General features: G+C 44.2%; 1 protein-coding gene across 21 annotated transcripts in view; it reads left to right on the top strand.

The window, feature by feature from the left end:
* Positions 1–6662: 6662 nt before the first annotated feature.
* Positions 6663–20846, top strand: part of LOC102450239 (MAX gene-associated protein-like) — a 212947-nt gene continuing 198763 nt past the window's right edge. For 4 of the 21 annotated variants that reach the window (XM_075927177.1, XM_075927182.1, XM_075927180.1 and 1 more), the window contains exons 1-3: positions 7425–10574; positions 12575–13727; positions 19919–20846. In XM_075927177.1, the coding sequence (XP_075783292.1) occupies positions 12661–13727; positions 19919–20846 (1995 nt within the window). In that variant the 5' untranslated portion in view covers positions 7425–10574; positions 12575–12660. Of the gene's footprint in view, positions 10575–12574; positions 13728–14323; positions 14418–19918 lie in introns of those variants that run through there. The other 17 variants (XR_012903446.1, XM_075927174.1, XM_075927179.1 and 14 more) reach the window with 11 other exon arrangements.

Genomic DNA, 20846 nt, shown 5'->3' on the forward strand with positions numbered 1-20846 from the left:
CTTCCTTGGAACCTGTAAGCACAGCAACAGCCGCTTTAATTGTGGCTGCTCTATTCTGGGAGTAAGGAGGGAGGTTTTGTACTCTGACCTGCCTCCCTGCAAAATCTCTCAGGTCTCATTGGCCAGTTTCTGACCAATAGCAGCTGAGATTTTGCTGGTGGCAGGGATAGCCAATGAATCCTTTCCCCACCCTGCCTGGAGTAGAACCACATGGAACAGCTTGTGACTGTAGCCTTCAGGTTCCAGCAGGGCTGATGACTGAGATCTGCCTAGGTAAGGGACTCCTAACCAGAGTCTGCCTCTGGCACCCCATCCCCTCTCTCCTCCCAACTACTTGCCCCAGGCCACCAACCAAACTCTCTGTACCCCTTTCCCCTAGGTCACAACTCCCTCTAAGACCCTGCACCCTCTTGTTACATCCTTCCCCCAGAATCCTCTCCTGCACCCATACCTCCTCCCTAACCCTGCACCACATTCCACTGCCCCAAGTCATTACCCAAACCCTCTACACCCCCTTCACCCAGATCACAACTCTTTCCCAGACCCTGCACCCCCTCCTAGAGGCCCTCTCTCAGGCCAGAATCCTTTCCTGCACTCATTCTCCCTCCTGGACTCTGCACCCCAAGTCTGTGCCCCAGATCACAATCCCCTCCTTCACCCAAACTCCCTCTGATTCCATACCCCCTCCTGGACCCCAGTCTCCTACCCCAACTTCCCTTGTGCAACCAATCTCTGTCCCAGACCCCAATCCCCTCGGTAGAAAAGTGCCCCTTGACCACTTGACAAAATCTTGTAGTGGCCCTCCATTAAAAATTATTACCCACTCTTGCCATAAGGCCTGTCCATACTGTTTCTTTAGTTGGCTCAAGGGGATTGCTAGCCGTAACAACTCGAAGAGAGAATACTTGGTCCTGAGTTCAAAAGAGACTGCTCTATCCTCTTACCACTTGTTTTTGTTGTTTCCCCTTCATTCCTGGCTTGTTCTTTCAGTTTCATTTATGCTTCTCTGGGTGAGTGCCCCCTGCAGAGAACTCCTGCATATATTACATTTTTGGCAATGCTTGTAGTAATAAAGAGAACAAAACTGATGAGCACTACATGTTCCTTCTGCCACCATTGCTGTTGATAAGAAGCACAAACATTACCATCCCCTGTGTTATTTTCCTGTTCTATAACATTCAGAATGGAGAGGTGTGGTGAAAAATATAGCAGACTTACGGTGATCTCCAGAATAAAGAACATACCAATGACTAGAGCCCTGCAAATACATGGATAATTGCTTTATATCTGCTGGTATCCGCATCTGTGGATGGGGATATCTGCAGCTCATTTTTGAAGACATATATGTAGATACAAATTTTGTATATAGAGCACTACATATTTGTGGATATTTGCTTTATATCTGTGGGCAGGGCTTGGCAAGTAGCGAGGAGCCCTGCTCGCCAGCCGCGTGGAAGCACACGCTGCGCATGCGCTGACCACGCTGCGCGGCCGCACCAGGCTAAAATCTACTCGCCACGGGCAAGAACATTGCCTGATTTGTCAAGCCCTGCCTGATTTGTCAAGCCCTGTCTGTGGGTATCCATATCTGCAGATGTCAATGTGAATATCCACAGTTCATTTCTGCAGATATTTACCAATGACTTTCTGATGGAAGAAAATAATATAAAATCATATATTTTTAAAAAACAAAAGAATATTCTAGTTATCTGTATACTTAAAAATAATCATCATTATTTTGAGTGAAAACTAATTTCTTACATTTTTCCCAGTTGTGCTAGGGATGTGAACCTATAACCATGTAAACGGTTAACTGATAAGCCTTGTTTCACTGTTACATGCAGGCTCCCGCTCTGCTCCTGTAGAGCCAGTTGCCACCCTGCACTGTTGCCTCTGACTTGATACTCTGGTGATTTCCTGCTTTAACTTCTGTGCTCTAATTGTTTTTTTATGCCAGTTTCTGATGTGAATCACCAAGTTATGAAGATATGCCTGTGGCTTTGTTAACGTAATCAATGGATGGATTTATATCATTTTGTTACAAATATAATAACTCCAAACATTAGAAAATAGAATGCATTATTTACTCCTTTTAATAATACAAGCACCATGAGCCACCCAATGAAATTAGTAGGCAAGTCCTTTAAAGAAAACAAAAATAAATACATCTTTAGACAATGCATAGTTTACCTGCGCAACTCATTTTCCTGGGATATTGTGAAGCTCGAAACTTTAACAGAGTTCAAAAAAGAATTACATGAGTTCATAGAGTATAGGTCCATCAATGAATATTAGTTAAGATGGTCAGGGATGTAACCCCATACTGTCTAGTGTTCCTAGCTTGTATCTGGCAAAAGTTTCAGCAAATAACCAGATGGGACACTCAATGATGGCTTGTTCAGTTCATTCCCTTTGAGTCACTTGTCATTGGCCACAGTTGGAAGACAAGATACTGGGCTAGGTGGACCATTGGTGTGACCCAGTATGGCTATTACGTTGTTAATATATCTGAGTTCCAGAGCTGACAAACTTAACTTGCAATATATTGTTTGTTACAGGTTCTCAAAAGTGGCAAAAGATTAGCTAATAAAAAGTAATTAGGTTAGATCATTTTTGTATTGCTTATATAAGATGCAACACTTACAGTTCTTGTCTGCATTAGAAAATCAATATACTGTAATGTACCTCAAATGCACTTCAAATTCACATAGGAGTGCTTCATTTGATTATCAAGGATGCAATAATTCTTTGACGTTATCTACTAAACTTGAAGAGGTAAAGCTTTAACTGATTGAGTTTCGAGTGTTTGAAATATGTCATTGTGATGCCACAGCAGTGGCAAACAGAACAGTCAGTTGAATCTCCTTTGTTAGTTGAAGGTCTCCCTTCTGCTTCAGTGCCGGCATGCCCCTTTCAATAGTACTCTCAGAGTATCTCCCTCCCTAGAAATTCCCTTGTAGCATGTCCCAGCTTGTGGTGGTGGTTCTTCAGCCAGTTCTTCAGAGTGGATTGTCAGCTAAGACTTCATTCCATGCTCTTCTGTTTGCATATAAAAGGCTGCTTTTGTATACAGGCAGTCCCCGGGTTACGTACAAGATAGGGACTGTAGGTTTGTTCTTAAGTTGAATCTGTATGTAAGTCGGAACTGGCGTCCAGATTCAGCCGCTGCTGAAACTGACCGCCAGTTCTGACTTACATACAGAATCAACTTAAGAACCCCAAGCGTCTCCAAGTCAGCTGCTGCGGAAACTGATCAGCAGCTGATTCCAGGAAGCCTGGGGCAGAGCAACTCTGCCTCAGGCTTCCTGTAGTCAGCGCTGGTCAGTTTCAGCAGAAGCTGACTTGGGGACGCCTGGAGCAGAGCAGCTGGGGTGCTGCTGGGTTGCTCCAGTAGCGCCGCTCCTCGGCACTACTGGAGCAACCCAGCAGCACCCCATCTGCTCTGCCCCAGGTGTCCTGATTCAGCCGCTGCTGAAACTGACCAGCAGCGGCTGAATCAGGACCAGAGCTAGCTGCGCCCCCCCCACCCCAGCAGACCAGGAAGACTCGGGCAGCGGACCGAGATGCTGCGAGGTCCCGCCGCCTGGGTCCTCTGCGGCTTTGCTCCCCGTCTCCCTGGTCTGCTGGAGACCAGCAGACCAGGGAGACGGGGAGCGCCTCTGAGGACGCCGGCGGCGGGGCAGTCCAGGCGCGCTTGGGGTGCCTCGCTGCCCGAGCCCCCCCGCGGCTTTGCAAAGCATGGGGAAGCCGGCGGCGGGGCAGTCCAGGCACGCCTGGACTGCCCCACCGCCGGCTTCCCCAAGGCTTTGCAAAGCCGCGGGGGGGGGGGGGGCTTGGGCAGCGAGGCACCCCAGGCGCGCCTGGACTGCCCCGCCGCTGGCTTCCCCGGGCTTTGCAAAGCCGCGTGGGTGGGCGGGGGGGGCTCGGGCAGCGGGGCTGCCCCGCTGCCCGAGCCCCTCCGCGGCTTTGCTCTGCGTCTTCCTGGTCTGCAGACCAGGGAGACGCAGAGCAAAGCCCCAGAGTACACGGGCGGCAGGACCGCGAGGTCCCGCAGTCCGTGTACTCTGGGGCAGCCCCATTCGTAACTGCGGATCCGACATAAGTCGGATCCGCGTAAGTCGGGGACTGCCTGTATAAAGAAAGAATGGGGGGGGGGAAGGTGGAGGATACTTAACATTTAAGGCCATGCTTTATAAGTATGGTACAATAGGTCATGTACTACATTAAGGGCTTGTTTTGCTTAATAAAAATGTTTTGTGTTTAATTCAATTCCAATTACTATCCTAATGAAACTCATCACAAATCATGAGCACCAGGTTGATTATCTACCAAATAAACAATATATCATTCATCATTTAAAACATATTAATGCACAATTAAGAATCTGAAAATATTAATCTATAATTGCTTAAATGTATGTAGGTAGTGTACCCTCCTAGTTACCAAAAAGATGTACTAAATCTAGTGTAAAAACTCTATTTAATCAGTGAGCTTGAATGGTTATATTAACGAATGAGAAGGTAGGTATCTTTAGCAGATAACTGAAGTACAAATGGGAAAGTTCATTCCAATCAATGTGATCCTTGATTTAAATACTGTACATCCAAATCCATGATTTAAATCAGTCCATCCCGATTGAAAGGTAGTCTAATTTCGCTGTAGCATTTTCAATAACTCTGTGTATTCATAAAGTTTTAATTTGTACATTTCCAAAATAGTAAAGTGTCCTGCAATCAGTTACAATGGTTGGGTCATCTTCTACAGCAAGACCTTGTCTTTGTAGGGGAAATAAACCAGCATAATTATTCTTCTGTGGCATTGGATGTACCTCTTCCACATGGACACTGTCATAAAGTCATGATTATTCTGTAATAAAGTCATGATTGGTTAATTACTCTGCTTTGTAACTGGATTAACAGTTCTGGAGTAAAGTCACTTTTATTTAAAAAAAAAAATCCACATGAGGAGTAAGGGTGGTAAGAGGCAGGTAATTGACTAATTGTGTAGTCAATACAAGTTGTATAGACTACACAATTAGTTAAGGGAAGTCACTCTGTTCCAATTTGTGCTGGTCCAGGAGCTACCCTTGCTGTGGCTCTGTAGTTTAAATATAGTAGCAGCCGGGCTGCCTGCACACCCAGCTTTTACTACATTTAAACTGCAGACCTGCAGTGGGGGTAGTTCCCCAACCGGTATGAGCTGGGACAGAGCCAAAACCGATGTGGCTCTGCATTTTAAATGTGGTAAGAGCTGCCCGGCTCTTACTACAGTTAAAATGCAGAGCTGCAGCAGTCCCGGACTGGCGCAGGCTGAGACTGAGCTGGGTTTGCTCCGTCCTAGCTCGTGCTGGGTCGTGAGGCGGCACCTCAGAGACAGTGCTGGGGGGAATCTGGCTTTTAAGCTGGCTCCCCCCAGCACTGGCTCCTGTTCCGCCCCTTGCTGCCTCTGATACAGAGGCAGCAAGGAGGGGGAAGTGAGTAGCCGTGTCAACTACCAGATAAGATTAGGCTTATTGGGTAGTCAATGACTCGCTTACATCCCAAACGGGGAGTTGTTCTTCTGTAGAGACTCCAGAATATCGATTCTAGTTAGTTTTCCCACATAGACAAGCCCTAACACAGTACCAAGGGAACTGCTCTGTCTCTTTCTCTAGAAGTACAATAGTGCTACAAAACATTTATTTTTAAAGTAGGCAGAGTGCTGGAAGCAAACTCTGTCTGATGAGAACAGCATGACCCTGATACTTCATCTAGGTTAGCAAAACCTGTAGCCAAAATTCACCACTGGAGGTAGCACTGATGGAAGCTTTATTGCCTCCAGCCTAATGCTCCCAATATAGGAACTATCAGTAGAGTTATACCAATGAAATCTTAAAACTACAAAATTTACTAGTGTAAATAAGGCATTAGACTTAAGCTGCAGCATACAGAATAAGAGCTATGTGGCATAACTACTTTAGAGAAGTAGACACATTCCAAGAGGAGGAAAAGTGAGAAAATTTCAGGAGGAAAGGAGCAGAGGTGAGATGGCTAAGAAACAAATATGAGATATGAGGGGGTGTCACAGGGTGGGGGCGTTGGGCGCCGCCCCGACCTGCCGATATTGCGATGCGTTCTACGCCCTGCCCAGTCCTGAACCTTCTGGGCGGAGTGGGGGGTCCGGGCCCGCCCTCTCTCCGGACCCCGACCCAGGCCCCTAACACTGAGAGTGCTCCTCTCAGTGGTAGCAGGGGGGCTGGTACCCCAAACACACCTGATCCCGGGTTCCACAACCCGTCCTGGGTCTAACTCCACTCCACCAGCTCGCGACCGCGGTAATCATTCTCTAGCCCCAGCCGGGGCCTCGTCCTCTGTGGCTCCCCCTTGCCTGGGCGTCTCCCTCCTCTCCCCCCTTGCCTCCGGGTCCTTCCCGGTCTGACCCCCCTGCTCCGGCCACCTCCGCGCCTTTTATCCTCTCCCCTCTCTTCCAGGTTCCGCCCTCCCCCTCCGGCGTCGTGCTCGTGACGTCACCGATGGCGCGCCCCGGTGCCGCGTGATGACGTGCCCCTCCCCCCTCGCTCGGACGTCCCGGAACCGGGTGGCCTGCCGCGCGCGTTGCCTCCCCACTGGCTGCCCCGGGCGGCGTTAACAAGTGACGGGGTTGCTCCACCCCGTCACGGGGATAGATCAATTTAAATCCAAGTAATTTAAATTATGGATTTTGGTCAGTTTTTCCATTTGTACATGTTGAACCTCTCTAGTCTGGCAATCTCAGGACCTGACTGGTGCTAAAGCAGAGAATTTGCCATACCATGGGAAGTCAGTATTGTCTGGCAGTGTTACCAACACTACAGTTACTTACTGGGCTCTTAGAAAACATTTAGGGGTAAATTAGAGCTAAATAACAGCATAGAACACTGACAGCCAGGACTGGTGGCTTAAAAAAAACTTCATGGGATTGTGGGAAACTTGGCCACACCCATGATAACTGGACATCCAGCTAATTAAAATCATGCCAGACCACGAATGTTGCTGGACCAGAGAGTGCTGAACTAGAGAGGGTCAACCTATAATTCAGTTATCTACTAAAGAAAGATGCCATCTCATTGGTTGGTTTATATATCCATTCAAACATGTCTATTTACAACTAAATAGAGTCTTTATACTGAATTAGGTGCATCTTTTTGCTGCCCAGGAGGGTACACTATAAGCAATTATATAGCTTAAAATAAAATGGGAGAAAAAACACAAGGAAGAAAACTGAGGAAAATTAGTAAAAAAAAAAAAATGAGATAATGCAAGAAAATCCAAACCAAAGGAAACATACAGGACTCTTAACCCAGTGATAGGTTTTATAATTATATATGCTTTAAATAAATGTTTTGTACATTAAGGTTACTGGAATACTTGCTTGCCTTTCCAGTTTTCCATCTTACTTCCACTTGGTAATTGGAAAACAACCACTGATGCATTTCATTGCTTACTAGATGACAATGGTCTTCCATGCAAAGAAGTGCTAGAAATTTCTAAGAATATTATTTGAAGTCTTTCGAAAGACTGTGGAACCAGACCCATGCTAAATAACTAACTTTACAACAATAATGCAGATCACAAGGGGTTTAATGTTGGAAACCAATAAACCCATAGTAATTTAATATTGTAGAACAAGGGGAATGTTTTAGTAGTAGAACCAGTATTTCACATTGACTTTTGTCATAACGTTATGTACTTAAACAGCTCTTTTGAATAGTGGTGATGGATTTAATCTTCAGTCTACTGTCTCCTAGGATTTTACTTTCAAGATTTCACTGTTCCTGGGTTTTTTCTCTAAAAGAGCAAAAGGGAATTATTTTGTCTGTGCTGGAGAGAAGGATAGGCTATCCATATTTTTAATCTGGCGCATGTGTGTCTATAGGGCCCCAAAAATGGATTGGTTTGTGCAGTTTCTTTATTCTGTGATGCTCTTGGAATCCAAACTATTAGAGATTATCCCAAATGCATATGAATAAGCTTCTGTTGCCTAGGAACAGTCACGGGAGGGCTGGCCTTACTTAATATTAGATTAGGCTTGCCAACTCTCAGTATTGAAAATTGGATTTGAGTGGCAAAAGAAAATTATGGTAACAAAGCTGAAATAGATGCTTTGATAACATTACTTGTTATGATTGGTCATCTATCCAACTCAAATTTCTAGGTGGCCGGTGCTTTGGTAGCTTGACATTGAATTGTTAGGTTCCTTTGACTCTCTCTCCTTTTGGCATCACATAATAAATAACCCTGTTTCTCCCAAGATGTGAGCATAGTGTTTTTAAGATTAAAAGCCACATTGACATTTCCTTTCTTAAGGCTGTTACGTTTTGCAGATGAAATAAAATAAGTCATTAAACCATGGCTTTTAATGCTAAGATTTTTTTCCACACATTAAATGGATTTTCATCTATTAGTTGTCCTTTGTTGACCTTATACTTGAAAGTACTTGGCTTTTTGGTGATCATAAAAGTTGATACTGGTTTCTTCTAGATGCTCAGTGACCTCCACCCAAGAAGGGGGGTCTTGGAGAATTTTGTAGATGAATAATATAAGGAAATCGTGACTGGATTTTTAGTGCCTACAGCTACAATGTGTAATCTCCAAATACATATAAAATACAAAAGTAGACATTGTGAGAAGCAATATCTTGCCATCAGATTAGTAGCTAATCACTAATGATTTTGAGTTTAAAGTTTTACTAGTTCAGAAAATAATGGTCTTGGTAGCAACAGGGGCCATGCCAGCCGCCCAGCCCGTTTAAGTACACGTTGTAGGACAAATACTCCTAGGATGCTGGAGTTGGAGGGCTGTACAAAACACTCTTTACACATGTGCATTGACTTGTAGAGGAGCAGAGCTTCGTTACACAGGGCAGGGCAGCCCGTGCGCTGCTCGATCGTTCTCTTGCGTGTTTGCCGGACTCGAGTAGCTCTGTGCGGAGTAAATGCTCATGGCACAAGTGGAGCGGGGGGGCATTTGGTGGCATTTGGCTGCCCCGGAGCAGTTTAGTTGCGGTGTAAGGGGAGGGGCCGGCGCTTGTGGAAACTGGCAGAGCCCGGTCTGCAGACCTTGGGCGCGGCTGCTCGTTGTGGGAGGGCCGCTCGGGCTCGGAGGCCAACCTGTGGCCGGGCGAGCAGCGAGCTCCGGGGCCCTCGAGTTAACGCGATGATTCCAGCGGGCGGCGGCCAGGGCCGCTGCGGTGACGACCGGAGCCGGCCGGGGCTTCGATGGCAGCGTTTCCCCGGGGCGGCGCAGAGCGCGCGGGGACCCCAGAGCGGCTTCTCTTCGAGAATCTTCCGCTCCCCTCGCCCGTTGGCGGGCTGGGCCCGGGCCGAGTGTCTGGGGGGCTACCCCGTCTCTAGCACGTGACAGATGGAAGGCCAGGCGGGAGGGAGGGGGAGTGGGAGGCATCAGTGCGCCTGCGCGCAGTGTAGCGTCGTGACGTCATGCGGGTGCGCACGCACGTTCCCCCCAACTGGTGGACACACGGTCCTTGTGAAGAGAAGGGAGGGGGGAGCCTCTCTCCCCGCCGGCGCACGGTAACTGCGGGGAACCGGGACGGAAGGTGGTGCCAGGACCGGGACTGACTCCTAGGTCGCAGCGCGCGCAGGGTCCGCGTGCCTCTCATGCGCCTCCTGCTGGCCGCGCCATCTGCGAAAATTAACACTGGGCGCAGCTGTGAGGCGACGGGGCCCGTGCGCGGGCAGCTGCTCGGGAGCCTGGAGGCAGCGCGAGGCGCCGCTCGGGTCCTGCTGTAGCGGGCACGTGGCACGGCTCCTCCCCCCGCATCCAGGCGGGGCAGGCGGGGTGGGTGGCGGGGGCTGGAAGGCGTGAAGCGCCTTCGAGTGATACGGGGCGGGCCGGGCCTTGTGCGCCAGCTCCGGCTCTGGCCCAGTTGCCCGCGGCTACGGCCGCGTAGCGCCTCCCAGCCTGCGGTCTCCGCTCATCCGATCACGGGGTTACTCGTCAGCGGCTGTAGGGGTCGGTGCGGCGTATCCGCTTCGCCCGGCTCGTGCTCTGGGATCAGCGAGGCGGAGTTTGCAAAGTCCCGAAAACGCGGCAAGGGCCGCTGCGACTCCTGGTAGAAGCTGAGGAGCTACCACCGGGGAGCCCAGCCTCGCAGACCCGAGGCCTCCAGTATCCGCCCAGAAGGCGTCTGCTTAACCGGCCCGTGGCCTTGGTTCCTGCCGAGCTCTGTGCTTCACCGACCCTGCCAGCAGCGGCCTTGAGCTCTGAGCTGCGCCGTCTCTGCCAGCCGCGGATTTGCAGCGCTTAGTTGCAGCGCGGTACCGCCCGACACAGCCACCCCGCGGCAGCCAGGCTCAAATGTTCCTGCTGACTTCAACAGCAGCGCTCAGCGCACATCTCCTGCTGTCATTGGGCCCATCTCGCTGGCTCTCGTTGGCGATTGGATGGAGATGAATATTAACAGTTCCTGCCATTATGGGCTTGTGACGTCGAGCGTGTTGCCAGTCACCCACAGTCATTTGCTTTTGTGGACTTTGGGAGAAATTTGTGCTTGAGCATGCAGATAACTGCACAGTGTTATGACTCTGCTTTGCGGATGTGAGTAGAGTCCTTCAACAGTGGCATGGATTGAACACATTTACAGTGTGCATATATAGGGAAGTATAGACTTCAGCACGTGTAGTTTGTATAGATTAGTAAATTATGTATTGATTTTTTTCAAATATGTGGCCTTAACTCTTCTCTACTCTTTTTCATATAACAGCTCCTGTCCTTTTTTATGTTTCACAGCGGTCAGCCATCACAGGTTTTATTGTAGAATCAGGGCAACATTTTCACAACACAACTGGGCAAAACTTGAAAAGCAATTTGTTTTTGTATTATTTAAGCCAAAAAAATTCCGCAATATTTTTAATGCATGGAACACCCCTACATTTGTTCACCCCAATTGCCTTAAAAAACGAACCTAAACCAAAAGACCTTGAAACTTAAGTATTTGAAGACCTACTCAGAATGAAAATGCATCCTCAAACTTAACTTTAACTTTGTGACTATTGAATGGTAAATGCAAGAAACTAAAACAAAACACAATTTATTTTAGGAAAGGAGAATATTAACACATTTGGGGTTGACTCCTTTCTTCCTGGCTCTGCTTCACATGATCAGCATGCGCATGCTGGTTATCCATGAAAAGTCTGGGGATCTTTTCAATTTGGGAAGTACACCGTAAATAAAATCTCCTGTTTTCATTTTAGTAGTTTGCACAGGATAAATAGAAACTATAAATCAGTAGTACAGTTTAGTTTGTGTATATATTTAAATATATATGGGGAGGGGGATCTTGCTTGCTAAATCAAAAGCTGAGAATAGTTTTGAATATTTTCTGAATATGAATAACACAAGTTGGAGGAATACACTTAGTTTTTTTAGTTTTGTTGGCAATTGTATTGTTGTAAATTCATTAATCCCTTTTGAAAACACAGGCACAGCCATTACAACTAATGACATTTTTTTCATAATATTGCATACAGGGACACCTTGCTCCCCTTTGTACAGGTTCACCCGTCTTCAAAGATAGTGGAATTACAGTATGTCTTCATGCCGTATTTACTGCATGCTAATTCTACAGTCTGTAGATGTCAGAGTTAATGACAGCTAACAGTTCTCTGTTGACTATACGTTATTCTAGCCCTGTTCTGAAGATCATTTTTTAATTTTCGCTTTTCTTCTATATTATTATTGCTGTAGTGAATGAGTGTTTCAAAAACAATGTCTTTATTTTCAGAAAGCTCTTGTGAGGTCAGGAAGTGGCATTGTCCCCACTTTGCGGATGGAAAACTGAGACACAGAGAGTAAAGTCAAAAGTGTCTACTAATTTTTGAGTGATCAAATTGAGATGATTAGAGCCTGATATTTTAGTATACTTATCACTATTAACTATTCTGTATAGTCAAAATACTATTCTCGTGGACTTCAGTTGTAGTTGAGAGTGCTCAGTACTTCTGCAAATCATATGGGGGGGAGAGAGCTCACATTGGGCGTCTAGAAAAGGAGAAGCATAGTTAGTGACCGTCCTTGAAAAGTCTGGTTTAAATTCCTTGTCCAGCATTTCATAGAAACTCCCTGGTAGAGGCAGGGATAGAATCCTCTTCTATAGGGCAGCATTGTACTACCTTTTCGAAGAGACCAATCCTTTTTTTTCCCCTGAAGTTCCCTGCCTCATTTGCTACAAATATTCCAACTTCTGCAACAAATTGAGGCCAGGGTCCTACAGACAACAGGCTCCTTCACTGCATAACTAATTCAACCCAGGAGTACAGTCCATCCAGTGCATTGCATGAGGCTCTGGGTACCGTGGAAAATGTTACGTGATTGTGTATACGTAAATGAGGAGCAAATTAGTTTTCCAGGCAACATTAATTTTGGCATTTCCTAACTTGAGGTGCTTGACTTTGCAACCTTCAGGTTCTTTTAATGAAGTTTGTGTGTGTAAATGTATTATAAAAATGTGTTTAACCCAGTTCCTTCAAGTAAAGGAGGAGTATTTTTGGTATATTGCATTTAATTACTGCTAATTGGGTCGTCTTGTTTGTTTCCAGGATGGTGAATACAGAGGACAGGCTGTCAGAACCATTTCAAATTTGCAGTTAATTTAAGAGAATTTACAGCACTGTCCATCATCATCATGGAGAAACAACAAATTGTGCTCGGTAACCGGGATAGTGGGGCAGTGTCTGGAGCAGCACCTGCTTTTTTTGTCATCCTGAAACAGCAGCAGGGAAATGGTAAATCTGATCAAGGAATTCTAGTAGCAAACCGGGATGCCTGTGCCCTCGCAAGTAGTGTGTCAACGCCACTAAAATCTAAAATAAAGACTTGCCTTCCAGCTGATTGTACATCAGGGAGCATCACTGTCACCTTGGACAACAACAGTATGTGGAATGAGTTCTACCATCGCAGCACAGAGATGATTCTGACCAAACAGGGGAGGCGTATGTTTCCATACTGTCGATACTGGATTACAGGCCTAGATTCCAATCTGAAATACATCCTAGTCATGGACATCTCTCCTGTAGATAATCACCGTTATAAATGGAATGGTCGCTGGTGGGAGCCCAGTGGGAAGGCAGAACCCCATGTTCTGGGACGGGTGTTTATTCATCCAGAATCACCCTCCACTGGTCAGTACTGGATGCACCAGCCGGTATCTTTCTACAAACTCAAGCTTACCAATAATACTCTTGATCAGGAGGGTCATATCATATTGCACTCTATGCACCGCTACCTCCCACGGCTTCACCTGGTACCTGCAGACAAAGCTACAGAAGTTATCCAGCTGAATGGTCCTGATGTCCACACCTTTACCTTCCCACAGACAGAGTTTTTTGCAGTGACAGCCTATCAGAATATCCAGATTACGCAGCTAAAAATAGATTACAACCCTTTTGCTAAAGGATTCAGAGATGATGGACTAAACAGTAGACCTCAGCGCGATATGAAGCAAAATAGTAGCTCAGAGCATGAAGGAGGTAGCATTTCCAGCTCTCCCAGCAATCTTGGCCGCCCTATTGAAACTGATGGATTAGATTTACAGCAGAGAGATCTTTTAGATTCTTCATTTAGTGGTCAGAATGCAATGGACATTGATTTGGAGAAAGAATCCTTCAATGCAGAACGTGATTTCCTGGGCTTTCTGGAGGCAGACCTGCCTTTTAGTGATATGCCCATCTTAAAACAAGAGGTATCTGAAAGGTAGGAGGAGTACATTTCATTTTTTGGGTGGGTTTGGGCTGTACTCTCAGTAAAATGTCAAATGGTGTGGTTTTTGCGGGTGTGGGGCGGGAGGAAAGCTGGATTTACATCCAAAGTTTGGTGGAACTGATGTTGAAGTTGGGTTTACAGAAGGTCTCTCTCATACATGGTCATTTATTGGTCTGGGGATTTCATCTTTGTTCTGCTGGACTGCTGCAGTACTACTGCATTCTGACTCATGACTCTGTTTGAGAGAGAAGCTGGGAGATCGCTGTTCCCTACAATTCATCTCAAACTGACAGGAGCGTCAAATAGATCAGATTTTTAGTAATCAGAACCTACTGATCTTCTTTTTAGGGAAGCTTGAGGCCAATGAATGTGTGTGTCTTCCAGCTCCCATAAAGTACGTGAATTCATGTGGTTTTACCTAACATACCACCCTCTGAAACCTTTTCTCAGCAATGTACAGAACAGTTTAGCCCATGCTGCTAGATGACCTGTACCAAGTGGACCCCCGTGTTCCTAACAGTTCCCACTAAGTGTACATGTGTTAGTGCAGCCTACTCAAGTGCTGCATTTTACCACACCTTCCACAGATTTCCCTAAGTAATGCAGCAGAGTGGTCTACACATACTGTCAATCTGCCTGTGCCAGCGTATCGTTGACATAGCTGGCACCTTGCAGGATGAGGTAAGCCTGATTTCTCTCCTCCCACATTCCTTGGAATATATGCCAGAGCCTAGCCTTCCTCTTAACTGGACATGTTCCCAGTTCTTTGCCAGTCAGTGCTGCAGAGAAGAGAGTAAGCTAATAGTGCAGATCACTGGTTTGCCAGTGAACAATCAAAATGACTGTAATTCTATAGTGAAAGGTCACTGTTAAGTTAATAATTGATCTATGTGTGACATAGCTGTAAAGCTACTGCAGCAGAGCCTACTACTTGCAGTGCTTTTTAGAGCTAGGAGGGGTTCCCAAACATCTGTGCTCCTTTCATAATTTCAGCCTTTACTTTTAAAGAAAGCAAAGATGTTCCTTAGTCCCTTCGAGGTGGTCATTTTTCTGGGTAGCAATGAATAATTGTAAAAGTGGTTCTTTTCTAATCCTGTAAGGCCACCTGAACCTTGCAGCAGCTATACCTCATGAGAATGTTCAGACCATGTGGGGACACAGGGGATTATTACTGTCTTTATTTTGCAGCTTTTTCCAGTTTTGAGGAAGGCCAAATTGGAATTTCTCCTAATTTTCTCGTATATTTATAAAACAAAAGGCAGAACTTTCATAAGGAGAACCTCTAGGTCAGGGGACCTTTATCCAAACTAATTCTTTAGTGTAAGAGGATTCTAATTTTTTAAGAGCACCTATGATCAAGATGGAATGGAGTCAATGAAATGTGTTCTTACTATGTGTTTGCTGCTTTATTTTCAATATTACCTTTCAGAAATTTAGATTAAAAATAACACAGTTAAGGTTGTGAAAACATTTCTTAAAAATGATCCTTCTTCTTTAGCCTGGGCCACCATGAGTCCCAACAGACTTTAATTAGAACACCGAGCAGATTTCTTTGGAAAATGTTAAAAGTTTATAAGAGGCCTCAATCTAGCAGCTGGACACATTCAGGCACAAAGCTCTTTATTGAATATTCTCTTTATTTGGGCTGTAGGAATGTCCTGCATAATTTTAGGTAAAAACTACTTTATCTTGGTCTAAAAGTCCACAGAGTATTACAGAAATCTAAAAAATTTAAGTTCCCTAAATATCTCTCTCAGGGGTTTTGTCATTCGTGCTCTTTTCAACTTGACAAAAATCAGTTAGAAGGTGATGTGGAGATACCCAAAGGATTTATACAAACTGAACAGTTTGCTTCCTTAATCCACCTCTCACATCAGGGATTAAAAAAGACCAATGTAAAGATGAACAACAACCAGTGTTTCCAGGTATTTTTTTATTTTGGAGCCAGGAATTTTTTTTCAGCTCTGCGGGTCAGAGGTTGACACACATACTCTTTCAACAACAAATAATTAAATTTTCTCTTAAGACATAAGGTTTCCTAAGTCAGCAAACTTACAACACTTTCCTTTCTTCTTCATAACCGTTGTCACCTCAGACCAAAAACATCAGAAATTCATACAAAAGGGGATACAACACAATAGGGATGTAAAAAGGCATTTAAAAATGTAACTATTTAACTGCTAAAAATCCTAGCGGTTACATAGTTGCACACAGTGTAACTTTAATCTAATACAGTAAATTACGCTTTTTAATTTTATCTTGTGCTTTTGATGCATCTTCTTTCTACTTTGTTTTTACTGCCCTCTGCAATTACTTTGGATTATGTCATTTCTTTTTACATGTTCAGAAGTATGGGGGGTTTTGCTTCTCTTTTCTTCCATTCCCTTAAATCCTTTTCTGTTTCCCTGTGTTATTTTTGATACCTTTTAGATTTTTCTTACTTTCCTTGCCCACAAATATCTCTTGCCCTTTTAAAAAAAAAAAAATCCTTCCATTTTATTCCTCTTGCTCTGTCTACCTAATTCAGTTTATGTAACTTAGTTTTAATGAGCAGTAATTACTGGTATATCTTAAGGAACTATTAGTTTTCCTTGGGAAGGGTATTTCCATTTAAAGTTTAGTATTGTGTTCTTTCCCATATTTAGAAATCTGAAAATCTATGAGACTTTAAAATGTATTGTTATGTAGGATGCCATGAGGCTCACATTTTAGTGGGATATTGTTGAAATACAGAAAAAATGTCATGTAGTTAATTCATATATTATACCTGGTATTAGGAATGTTAAATTGCGATTAGTCGATAAGGGTGGGGCGTGGCACTCACTATCCTGACTGCACTTCTGCTTTTTAAATGTAGTAAGAGATGTCCGCGGCTATTACTGCATTTAAAAGGCAGCAGTGCAGCGGGGACCCCAGAGCAAACGGAGACTGTTTGAATCCCCGCTCACGCTGTTTCCCACTGTGTCTCTGCATCTCCTGCCATCCCCTCCTCCCCAGCTGAGAAGATGCTGGGCGGGAAGCGACTAGTGGAGTAGGACTGAACTACCTGATAAGCCTATTCTTATTGGGTAGTTCACTAGTCGCTTACATCCCTACCTGGTATTAGAGAATCTCAAACTGTTGAACAAAGGATTCAAACAGGTAAGCAGTGAGGTGGTAAAGTTTGCGAATGATACCAAACTGTTTAGGATAGTCAAGACAGAAGCAGACTGCGAGGGACTCCAAAAAGATCTCCCCAAACTGAGTGATTGGGCAACAAAATGGCAAATGAAATTTAATGTGGATAAGTGTAAAGTAATGCACATTGGGAAAAATAACCCCAACTATACGTACAGTATGAAGGGGGGGCTAATTTGGCTATGACAAATCAGGAAAGAGATCTTGGAGTTATCGTGGATAGTTCTCTGAAAACTTCCACACAGTGTGCAGCGGCGGTCAAATAGGATGGTAGGAATTATTAAGAAAGGGATAGAAAATAAGACACAGAATATCTTACTGCCCCTATATAAAACTATGGTACGCCCACATCTTGAATACTATATACAGATGTGGTCTCCTCACCTCAAAAAAGGTATTTTGGCCTTGGAAAGAGTTGCCCTTTTCTGAACCAAAATGATTAGGGGTTTGGAATGGGTCCCATATGAAGAGAGGTTAAAGCGACTGGTACTTTTGAGTTTAGAGAAAAGGAGACTGAGGGGGGATGTGATAAAGGTATATAAAATCATGAGTGGTGTAGAGAGGGCGGATAAAGAAACGTTTTCTATTAATTCCCATAATAGAAGAACTATTATGAACTAGAGGACACCAAATGAAATTAATGGGTAGCAGGTTTAAAACTAATAAAAGAAAGTTCTTCTTCACACAGCGTGTAGTCAACCTGTGGAACTCCTTGCCAGAGGAGGCTGTGAAGGCTAGGACTATAACAGAGTTTAAAGAGAAGCTAGATAATTTCATGGAAGTTAGGTCCATAAAAGGCTATTAGCCAAGGGATAGAAATGGTGTCCCTGGTCTCTGTTTGTCAGAGGCTGGAGAAGGATGGCAGGAGACAAATCGCTTGATCATTGTCTTCGGTCCACCCTCTCTGAGGCACCTGGTGCTGGCCACTGTTGGCAGACAGGCTACTGAGCTACATGGACCTTTGGTCTGACCCAGTACTGCCGTTCTTATGTAAACATCACAAGAAGTTGCTAAGAGGTTAAATTTGTATCCTTCAGCCTTCTAATGGAAACCTTTGGTTCTCGTGATAGCCATATGTATAATAATTAGACATTAATTTAATCAATTTTTAAATTATTTAAGTGTTGTAAGAAGTTCATTCTGCTAAAGATTTTTTTTTTTTGAGCTATTTAAACTTAAGACGGGTGATCTTATTGCTGGTTTGATTCCTGCACTTTAGCAGAGCTCCTCTAATCCTGCATCTTTTTTCCATGATCCCTGCCCCCAAAGAGTTGACAACAGTGAGAAGCAACCTAGGCTAGTAAGTGGGCCACATGAGTGGCCCTCTTTCATCTCAGTGGGCTGCAAGACTGTCATAACCAAGATTGTCTCCCAGGAAAGGGCAGTTTTGCTAACTACAACCTTAACTTGCTAATTTTGCTAGAATTTGTGGGATGTGCTGATTGAACCATAGCAACACTTTGATTGGATGCAGAGAAGAGCACACAGCTCTCATAATGTTTGTGCAATCAGCCTGCCCTGGCTTTAAGTGCGTGTTGCTTTTGTAATAGTGGGAAGGAAAAAATACCCTATGTGGACAAAAACTAGAGAATCTGGTAAGCCTGTGCAGTGATAAACAAAATGTCTCATGGGCCACACATAGAACCCCAATAGACCACAGGTTGCCCACCGCCGGTTTGCAATCTAATGACACTCCAGCAATCAGCATTGTGGAACTGCTAGAGAAATAGGCTTCTGGATTGACCTGATGAAGTGAGGCTGAATACTTTACTGTTTTTAGTCAGATAAAAGGATGTGATTGTGCTTTTGTTTTGTTCCATCTTATGTCTAAGGCTCTTAACACAGAAGATCAGGTGAATTCTTTTCTTCCTAGAAAGCCACTGTTTTTTTTTCCCCTTGATGTTCAAGATTTATGGAGTGAAATTTCAGGTGACCTACCTATAGGCTTGCTTCTGAAATTCCAACTAGCATTTGCTAAGATTTATTGTGGAAAAAAGCCCCTGTTAATTCCAAATTGTATTTTTCAAGTGCACTTCTCCATGGCTAGATGCCATATTTAGGATGGAATAAGGATCTCAACACATTACAAAGGCAATTTCCCCTCTGAATATTTACATCTCTGGACCAAATGACCCACTCTGACTTGATTAACTTCATTAACATTATCAACTTCGTGTGTGTGTGTGTGTGTGTGTGTGTGATATACACTCCTTCTGTAACTTACATCCCAGTTCATCTGATGAAGTGGGTTTTACCCACAAAAGCTTATGCCCTAATAAATCTGTTAGTCTCTAAGGTGCCATAGGACTCCTTGTTGTATTTTGATAGTGTTTGCTAAACTGATGGTAACCAACCAGTATTTACCTCCCAAAACAGCCTGTTTATAGGAGTGAAAATGCTCCTGCAGTTGCAGTTCTCTAATACCTGTCCATGTTTTGTTTTCACTGACACTCATTTCAGTTCAGACTAAGGCAGTTGACTTTATTGGAGTTACTCTGAATTTACAGTAGAGTAATTGAAAGCGGAATTTAGCTCAGATTCCAAATGTGCAGGGAGATTTTGTCCTGTACATATTAGAATACCAGTTACATTTAAATATGATTCTGATCTAGAAGGAGAGGAGTGCTACTATCTAAAATAAGAAATCACCATATTGTGTGGAGCCCATGTGATTGAAAAAAACAGATGAGAAGGCAGAATATATTTTCTTGAATGCTAAAAATGAAAATTTGTCATAATTAGCAGTAGTTGCTTTAAAGTCACACTCAAGCTTGGCTGACCTCAGTGTTATTCTAAAGTCCCTTCCCAAAGAGGGCTGAAAATGATAGAGGGAGATGTTCTGGTAAAGTGGTATCTTCCTGCTGTAAGAACCATTTACTTGTGCAGTATGGAGGAATCTGTTTGAGGGAAGGAAAATACAATTTGATATGACAGTATATCTCTTAATTTTTTTGTATTTTGTATTTTTTCATCTGTGTGGTAAAGTGTTTGTTTTCTTCCTCCAGTCCTATCACTAGCAGTTATGAAAGCAGCTCCCGGATAGCATCCCCATTGGATCCAAATGGACACTTTAATGTGGTCATTAAAGAAGAGCCAGTAGATGACTATGAGTATGGGTCAAGTGTGTGCGGTGAAGGGATAACTGTGAAGCAGGAAGACACAGATGAAGAAACAGATGAGTATTCCAATAGTGACAGTGATCCCATACTAGAGAAACAACTGAGAAAACACAGTGAGATGGACAGAAAAAATGCAGGAATCAGGTCTATCAAAAGAATGCTGGCTAATCCTTCAGGTGTTGCCAAAGCTAAAATGTTAAAATTGGATAGTGGAAAAATGCCCGTAGTCTATCTAGAACCGTGTGCAGTCACCAAGAGTACAATAAAAATCTCTGAGTTGCCACAGACCATGCTGTCCTCTTGTAAGAAGGATAAATCCACAATGAGTGCAATATTGGAATCCTTACCTGTTTGTTTTGAAAATCATAAGGACTCTTGCTTTGACACAGTAATGGAAATTGAGGAAAGAGCTGTGAAAAACCAGTGCTCTGGAAATAAAGTGACACACAAATACTGTTCTATCAAAGAGGCACCATGGACAGTATCTAAATCATCTAGTTTCAAGCTTGGATGCTCTACAAGTGGCCCTTTTTCAGCTAAAGATGTTGTTGGAAGGAAAAAAGCAGGTGTACTAAGGAATTTCATGTCCCAGAAAGGAACTGGTGCTAATCAAAATCCTATGTCATCAGGCCCAAGTAGAAGAGGAAGGCCACGGAAGCTAAAGATCTCTAAGGCTGGACGACCTCCTAAAAATATAGGAAAGAATGTAGTGACAAGCAAGAATACCTCCCTGGGACCAGGAAGTGTCTTTCCAGATGTTAAGCCAGATCTTGAGGATGTGGATGGAGTTCTTTTTGTGTCCTTTGCATCCAAG

The sequence above is a fragment of the Pelodiscus sinensis genome, chromosome 4 (genome assembly GCF_049634645.1).
Source record: "Pelodiscus sinensis isolate JC-2024 chromosome 4, ASM4963464v1, whole genome shotgun sequence".
Classification (NCBI taxonomy): Eukaryota; Metazoa; Chordata; order Testudines; family Trionychidae; genus Pelodiscus; species Pelodiscus sinensis.